General features: G+C 49.8%; 1 protein-coding gene across 1 annotated transcript; it reads right to left on the reverse strand.

Annotated features, from left to right (window-relative positions):
* Positions 1–8,238: 8,238 nt before the first annotated feature.
* On the reverse strand, positions 8,239–8,943 carry LOC108501432 (DNA-binding death effector domain-containing protein 2-like; the record flags this gene model as incomplete). The annotated part of the gene is made up of 1 exon (XM_017823310.1): positions 8,239–8,943. A coding segment is annotated over one exon (705 nt), but the record flags the coding sequence as incomplete, so codon positions are not given.

Below are 8,943 nucleotides of genomic sequence, written 5' to 3' on the forward strand. Positions count from 1 at the left end.
GCCTTATTTATTTCCGAAGCACAGCGAGACGCGATGTGTACTTACCTGTGTTGATTATGAGCCCTGCTGAGCTTGATTATAATCTGCTCTCCGGGGCGAGCATGCTGCGCTCGGCAGCAGGGAGGAAGTGCAAAAGGAATTTGTCTGTGCCAGGATGAAATGTGATTACTGGCTGCACACTGCAGCAGGGGCTTGTGTCTGAGGGTTGGGGATCCCACGCCTCTCAGGTAGCCTGTGAGTGCTAAAGCACTTGGGGGAAGTTTATTTCAGCTGGTAATTTTTTTTTCGGCCTGTTTCTGACCGGTTTGGTGCCTTGACACCTAAGCTGGCACTTTGTCACAGCACAGAGCTGATAGCATGAGATGTCCTTCTTTAAAACAAAGCAACAGCTTGGTAATAGCTTTATATTAAATGGAGATCTTTGCTATAAGTTAATTCTAAAGAGGCCGCCCCACAGATGTGGAGGAGCTGAAAACTGCTTTAAGAATGGTTTTAGTTAGAGCTCGAGCAATTTATGGAAGGGATTACTTGGCATGATGTCTGTGCTAGCAGAGCTCTGGGCTCAGTGACACAGGATGGTCACAGGCAGCCCGAGCAGGGATTTTGGGCACACTGCAGAGACCTCAGTGGGTTCTAGGGAAGAAGAAGGCTGAGCCCGAGGCAGGGCAGTGAGCCCTTGTAGGCTCACGCTCCTGGTAGCTCCAGAGCCTTCAATGAGGTTTTGGCAGCAGAGGGATGAGTACTATCCTGCTCACAATCTGAACCTCTGGCTCTCATTTCTCCTCATCTCCCTTCCCCTACTAATGGCTCCCAAGGGAAAGTTCCTGCTGCAGTAAGGGGGATGAAAAGACAAACCACAAAAACAGAGGGCTGAGGGATGCAGTGGGGGAAGCAACCCCGAGGGGCTGGCCTGCTGGAGCAGATGCAGGGATGCTGGAGAGGGAGTGGCAGTGGGGACAGACACCCCCTGCCTGCCCCCCCATCCAGGCTTGGGTTCCCATTGGCCTAGGCCAGCAGGGAGCTGCACAGGAGGGTGCAAGTCGAGGATGTGTCCCCAAATCCCCAGCGACCTTCTAACCACAGGAACCCAGGGGCTCCCTTGAGACCCAGCGCCTGGCACTGTGTCTGGCAGTGGGCGGCCAGAGCATCCCCCTCTGGGCAAGACAAGCAGCTGGAAGAGATGGAGGCCCAGGGAGAGGCACCAGTGAGGGATGAGCAGCCTGCATGCATGAAGCAGCCCCTGAAGGAGCAAAGAGCAGTGCTGAGGCTTTCTTAAACCCTTACATGTATGTGTGTGCACATGGGTGTTTGTGTGTGAGCACACGTGTATAGATAAGCCTACATATGGGCATAAACTGATATATGTATGTAGGTCTGCATTAAGTAGAACATAGATGTTATCCAGTGTAAAGTCTGTCACATGGATTTTGTAATTAACCTCTAAATACATACTGCAAACTGAGGAAACTCAGTGTGGGAGTCAAATACAAAGTGTATTTGGTAAGTGTATGAGGTAAGAGCTGTACAGCTGAGGCACCCAAACAGGCTGATGGCTGGAGAATGGATAACAAGAGGAGAAAAAGATATACTGTGACTTTAAAAATCAGTATAAGCAGGTTCCAGGAGATAAAACTGAAGTGACTCCTCCAGAATGACACGGTTATAACCTGGTACCGCAATTACATTTATTTGGTTGCCCTACCTGTGCATTCTCACTTCTGAAGAATGCACTCAGACTGCTTCCAGCTTTCCCTTCTGTTCTAAATTGCTGGGATTTATAGCACTTATTTGAGAGACTACGGTGATTTCCCCTTTCCGTATTTAACCTGTGTTACCCAAACCACCTAAACTCTGAGTGCAAGTTGTATGAAGAAAAGCAGTATTAACAAAGTGGGAAGCAAGTGTCTGGAGGGAGTGGGGCCTGCACAACAATGGTAGTCCTGAGTCATTCAGCTGATTTCTGTGTCAGCCAGACCCTACTGCATGGGGCTGGTATCCCCGGCCAGCTCCAGTGTCACTCAGGCAGGGGTTTCCACCATGGTTTTATCATCAGCTTTGCAGGGCTGTGGATATCCCCTTCTGAATTTTGCATGGGCTGGTAACGTTTCATTTGGTTTGAGTCTGCAGCCCTGATCACCTTCCAAATGGCTGTTCAGCAGGCAGGAATAGGAGAAGGGGCTGGAAAACATGACTAAATATGGCTGTGTTTCTGATTGCTACAGACTGCGGGATTAGCGGCCCCTTCTTGCCAGCAGCCACAGCTGAAGTTCCCAAGGTTTGAGGAACACTGAGGAGAGCTATAGTCCATTCCTCCCCCCGCCTTTTTTTTCTTGTTCTTCTGTTATTTTTTTGTTTTCCACAGAGAAATCTGCAACCTATTGTGTGGGCTAGCAAACTTGGCACCCTCCAGCTGCCTATAAAATTGCATTAGGCGTTTATATTTCCTGTAGTGGATTATATGTTGTCTGGACTTCGGATGATTCCGGGAGAGAGGATTAGCTTTTTTTTTTCACGGAGGGGCTACAAATTGCATTTGAAATAATTTCATCTTCTTGGAGATAAGAGAGCACTGGCAATTGGCAGGGCAGACGGACATGTTCCGAGACAGATGTAGGCAGCTTCCCAGCCTGCCACTTGCAGAGCCGCTCTGGCCGTGTGCGCAAGGCACGGGCACTGGGGAACTTGCCTTGTCCAGAAGCACGTCAATAACCTCATTGATTACAATGATATTTCTCATGCTTAAAGTTAAGCAAGTGCTTAAATGTCACACTGAATCACAAGCAAAGGATTTCTTCGCGCTCTCACAGAGTCAGTTCTCTTGACCTAGCTGGCTCCGTGTTCGTGCACGCATCGGGATTTTACCTGAACTCTTAGTATTTAAGAAGATGTAGCGTGTAGGGGGGATTCTCTTACAAACTGGGGGTTGGCTTACTTTGAAGATACCCTCTTGGCTCGTATGTGGAGTATTTATTGTGCTTTATCGCCGTTTCTAAGTTGGATCTGAAGCCAAAGAGGCGGTAACTATTTTTAGAGAGGAGAAATCATAAAAAAAAAAAAAAAGAAGTATGTTTTCAAATCTTATTTGAAATCTGTGCTGTATCAGCAACAAATAACATTGTGAAAGGGTAAAATCAGATTGCAAGTGTTTATTGGTATGATATTATAAATTCACAGAGCACTTTTCTGCACAAAGGAAAACCAGTCATCGTTTGTAGCAAACGTACAATCTAAGTGCACGATTTTATGGTCATGTTTATATGAGTAGGTAGTACTGTGTCTCACAGCCCCTGCGATGCAAATGTGAACTGCTGGATAGCCAGCAGGTGGAGTCATCCATAATGGATGTGCTGTGCTCCGAAAAGTTGAATAAGTACGACTGGACACGTGGAAATTTCAGTTGGAAGCTGAGACCAAGGAAAATATAAGGAATGGAACTGGAAAATGCCACGAGTGTGGAGGACACAAAGAGCTAAAACTTTAGCAGAAAAAGAGGAGGGACCTGCAAAATGTTTGGAATAGCAAAAAGCTGGAGCAATCCTGGAAACACTTCTGTGGCTTGGATCCCGAGGCGTAATTCATGCTGTTGTAATTTGCACAGATGGCGGATGTCTCAAGGGAAGGCTTGAACAGCTGGGAAACATCAGGGTGTGGGCCAGCTTCAACCGCACACCCTTTCTTTATCCCTGAATCAGTCACAGAAGTGAAAGGTGATACCAAGATCGCTGCAGAAAATATCTGCAGGCTATTCTCTGCCCTGTGAGATGGCTTCTCTCACTTATTGAGTCCTGTTAAGGGCCAGCTTAGTTTGGCATTTTGTGTATAAGAATGCACTTTCAGAAGCTTTTCAATAAACCCATTAGGGAGGAAAAATCAGCCTCAACTCCAGAGATCAGCCATGTAGTAAATTGAGTTGCAGCTAAAGGGCCCTAATAAACAGGGTGCTTCACTGAAAATGAACAGGAGTTACATGATAACACCCATTCCGTTTGTATGATATGCGCAGCCACCACAGTGGGTGTTTTGCTTTGTCCTTTGCTCCATCTGCCTGTTACACCAGGAATGAACGTTGCCTCTGGCGGGGCATTTGCCCTTCTCGAGCTGTGCGGCCTCCAGCCTATTTGGAAATGAGCAGTTGTAAATAATGATTCATGCTGTCTGTTTGTCTGTGTGCCCCTGTAAGCTGAATAATAATGTCATGGCCACTCAGCTGCTACAGACTCATGTCTGAGAGAGGAGAGGGTGGTACAGCCATGAGGTACTTCAGAGACACAGCCAGGGACATGTAGCCAGGCTACCAGAGGACTGCATCAACAGCTGCCATTGCTGGCCCTTTGATGTGAACTCCAGCCTTCAACTACTTCTGGTTCACTCATGACAGGCAGCTGAGGGGAATAAATGCCAGGCATTTCCCCCCTTCTTGATTTCTGGCACCTGGAGGATAGTGGAGAGCCAATGTGGTTTTTTTCCTTCTGGTCTGTGTCCCCATGCAGGGAGGTACCACAGGTCTCTGTGGCACCCCCATGGCTCACACTATCTTGAGCCTGCTGTCTCAACAGGAAAACAAAAGACCTTTCATCTCCCAGGTATGCTTCTCGCACAGTTTTCTGTTATTATACATTTTGGGGATATAGTGGGATGCTCTTTCATATTAGAAGTGCTGAAGGACCTACTTTATTTCCCATCCCCCCAGGCATAAGCAGCGCAGGCAGATGGCATTTTTATGCTAATTGCACACATGCAGGTAACTGCATCTGCACTGCAGGTGCCGTCCTGCTTTAGCAGCACTGTTACACCTGAAAAGCCACAACTGCTGTACACACTGATACCCCACAGAACCACAGAGCAGGCAAACAGCAATGATGAATGTGCTGCAGTGATGTTTGAAGGAAGCAGGAAAACAAGTCAGGAAAGTTTTGCTCTGAGCTCTCTGGTTGATTCCCAGCTGCTACCATGCTGCAGTGCTTAGGTGCTTTGTGGCGTTTGCTGACGCCAGATGTCCTCATTGCAAGAGGTGGCACTGGGAAAACACTGGGTGCACTGTGGGTGTTGATCCAGTGACTGACAGCTGCCAGCACCCTTGCGCCACAGTGACATATCGATGTTGCCCTCCTGCCTCTGCTTGGGGACTGGCATCCTTCCGGCAGACAGTTTGAGTCAGGTGACAAGGTCTTTGGATTTTGTTGACTTAGGTTATGTATTTTTGGCTGTGTGCTAATTGGTGACAAGAAAAGGCAGCTTCTGTTAATAACATTTTGTAGCAAAGAGCTGGCTGGAGATAAGCAAGAAGAAACATTTACCCACACTCGTTGCTACGGAAAGCTCCATTGCCGCTTCCTGTGAAACCAGGACCAAAGTCCAGGCTGAAACTTTACCTTGGCGGAACTTCATTACCTGGGGGTGCACTGCTGTGAGAAGGAAGAGCATTTGGCTCTGGAGGTTTGTCTGGCAGGATAGAAATAGCAGGAATGAGCTGGGTTGGGCAAGCCGCTAAACCTCCCCTGATCTGCTTAGCAGAGAGACCAAATACACTGTGAAGGTGCCAGGGACAAAGCTGTGTGAGGCTGCAAGGGCAAGAGGGAGCTGGTCAGCAGGATGAGACATCGTGTGTAGATGATGGAAGCAGCAAGAAACAGTTCAGTTGTGGTGGTGGAGAGGAGAGATTTGCTTTGAACTGTCTCCTAATGATTTCTATGCCTTCAGGCCAAAGACTAATAGCTGAGCTTGTGCCTCTCTTCATGCCTGTGCCTTAGAACCTACATGAGTCATTGCCTCTGCTTAATCCGAGCACATTCTGGGACCCAGCCCTTTGTACTTCCATAGATGTTTCATACCCAGCATCCCAATGCCACCTGATCTCCAGCCCAGTGGGAGCACCAGCACACATTTCTTCAAGGAATCTCTTCAGAGGGTGTCTTTTGGAGGAGAGAAAAAACCTCACAACTTTACTCTAAAATAATATTAATCTGTTCAGGAAGGATATATTCTGCATTCCAGCTTCTGGGAGCTCTATGGTAGGATAACATTTTTTAGAGTTCCTCTCATTGATCTGTTAAATACAGAGCACTCTGCAAACTTGTCCATAAAATCACAGCATGTAGGGGCCTTTGGCAAGAGCGCTGTGCAGCAGTGGAAGGGTTAACAGAGGAGTCAGCTGTCTCTTTAGTATGTCTCAGATGTCACATACAAATACCTAAAAGGCAGCTGGGTTGTGTGAAAGGAAATCAATGGATTAAGATTGTGGTCCCAGCTCAAAAGCTTTTTTGTGACTTCAGGAATGCCTCATACCCCATCTGTTAAATTGAAATAATACCTATCCCCTGAACACACCATGAAGATTAATTAATTAATCTCTTTTTTTTAAGAGGAAAAGGAAAGAGCTAGAGAAATAATAATACATAGTTGCCTGGCAGTAATGTCAGCAAGCACACAATGCCACAGCCCATGGCAGTGGCAGCTGCAGGTCACTGGTAGGAAGGGAGCAGTACCTCAGCTCTTTTCACCTGCACCATAACTGAGGGTGCTCTGCGCTCTGCAGTGGTCCTGGCTGCTCCTCTGGCAGGCTGCAGACCACAGCCAGCCAAAAATGCCTCGCCAAGGGACATACCTATGGCAATGCCAGCTCTGCCAGGAGCTGCTCTGCAGCACAGACCATGTGCACGCAGGATGCAAGGGAGAACTGGCAGCAGCTTTGGCACCCGCATGGCAGGAGGTGGTGGAAATGGGGTTAGGGGGAGGTGAAGAGAAAAGTGGAGGCTGGGTACTGTAGAGCAACTCCTTCCTTTGATACCTCTCAAGGGGAGTGTCAGACAGACACCTAGACCGCAGTGAGAGGAGCGCTCACAGTGTACACAGATTTGTCTCCAGACTGTTTACTCCAAGCTTGTCCGAAGGTTGAAGCCTCTGCAGCTCCTCACAGGCAATAACTTTTCCTGTACCCTTCATCTAGAACCCCTCATCAAAATTAGAGGGAAGACAAACACAGAAATGCTGCTTTTCTCTCTATGAGCAGCATCCCAGTCACAAGAATCTCAGCTTCTCTTCAAGCCAAGAGTGGACTGAACACGTTCCTTCAATGTTTTTTGACAGTCTGGCTCATTTTATCAAACCCAGTCAAGATGAATGAAATACGTGTTTACCCTTGGTGGGCGAGCAGACAAAAGCTGCATGTAATTGTCCTCTGGGTGCCTGCCATTCCGTGGGGATTTGTAATCATTTTGAAAAAAGAGATTTTCCCTTGTCACTGGAGGAGACAAGCTGGCACCTCAGCACAAAACATACCACTTAAAATAGCTTTTAATGTGGCCTTGAAAACTATTTTTGGATGACAAAAAAAGTGGTGTAAGGGAAGACTGGAGTCATGTATTGTAACTGTCACTCAAAACCAAAGGCTCTATCATTTCATGAAGATTGTCAGATGTAGCGTGCACGGGGGATATGGGACACCAAGATAATCTAACTGGTCCCCAGGCTTTGCTACACATGGTGAGATTCGAGAACTCAGGAAGTGCTTCCTCCTATGAGCATTGACTCACAATGACCACCTCCACTTTTAGTTTCTTCCTTTTTCTCCAAATCATTTGCAGGAAGAGTGACATTCCCATCCTGTAATAAAGCCAACTGCGGATTTGTGTTATGATCCACAGGTTAGTTCCCCATCAAGTTGCCATGGCTTCCAGACTACTTTCAGGACGGTACATGCTGCCTGTGCGTTCCTCACCCTAGAGCAGGCATCGTCCTTGGTGCTACCAGACAACAGCTGTGTAATAAACCCAACTTTATGTTTCCATTGAGGATCCCGAATTTGTTTCTCAAGATCAAAAATGTGGAGACATAGAAAAGGGCTGATGAACAGGGTTTTTGAAGACTGGTGTCTCCATCTCATTGGAAGTCATCTGAAGCAGAACAAACGAGGAGATACATATATATATAAAAATGCAGGAGAAACCCATGGAGGCTATTAGGAACAGGAAAGCAGAGCAGCCCCTTTCTCAAGGAATCAGATGCAGTCTGGGGCTGTGGGATGAGGCCTGGGCTGATGTGCCCAGAACAGCAGTAAGGAGGCCCAGAAAAGGCTGTGAAGAACACATGCACTGATTAATGCGAGCCTGGACTGAGTGGAGCTGGGCAGCACATCCCTCGACGCTGGATGCTCCTAAAGCTGGGGGTCTAGCCAGTACCCCTCACCCCAGATTCGCCTCAGTTCAGTACCACTTCCTTACTGGAAGAGCTGCGAAAACCTCACCCCAAAGAGCAGCGCCGCGCTAGCGGGGGCCAGGACGAAGCGAACCCGTGACGGGAGACCCGGCTGTGCCCGAAGGAAGGGTGCCCCACGCTCCTGCGGCCAAGGTGGCCACCCCATCCCCGCCGGGCGGTCCCGCACCCACCGCGGGCCCTCACAGGGCGGCACTGGCCCGAACCGCAGCGCCTCTGGCCCAACCCCGCCGCAAACAGCCGGGCCGTGGAGATGAGGCGACCGGGCCCGGGCGGCCATTTCCCGCCCCGTGCGGCTCCGCAGCGGCGGCGGGCGCGGGCGGCCAGAGCCCCACGGCGGCCCCGCCCCGCCCGGCGCTCCGCCCGCGCCCCGCCCGGCGCCCCGCCCTGCCCCGCCCTGAGGAGGAGCCTCCTGCCCTGCTCGTAGTCGTCCTGGTCGACGCTGACCAGCAGCCGCACGTCCTCGCGGCCCACGGCGCGGCGCAGCCCCTCGGTGAGGAAGACGCCCTTGAGGGCCTCGAGCAGGGCCCCGCTCAGGTAATCGCCCCAGAAGGCCTCCAGGTAGGAGAGCTCCGAGAACTTGATGTCGCACAGGATGGAGCCCAGATCCCGGGATTTCAGCACCCCCGAGGCCTGGCCGAACACGTCCAGCGCCCGGCCCGGCCCCCGGGGACGGCTTGAGGGGTCGCCGCGGCGCAGGGCCCGCTCGTGCTCGCAGTACTCGGCGCGGAC

Source organism: Lepidothrix coronata, unplaced genomic scaffold (genome assembly GCF_001604755.1).
Source record: "Lepidothrix coronata isolate B3197 unplaced genomic scaffold, Lepidothrix_coronata-1.0 Scaffold102, whole genome shotgun sequence".
NCBI lineage: Eukaryota > Metazoa > Chordata > Aves > Passeriformes > Pipridae > Lepidothrix > Lepidothrix coronata.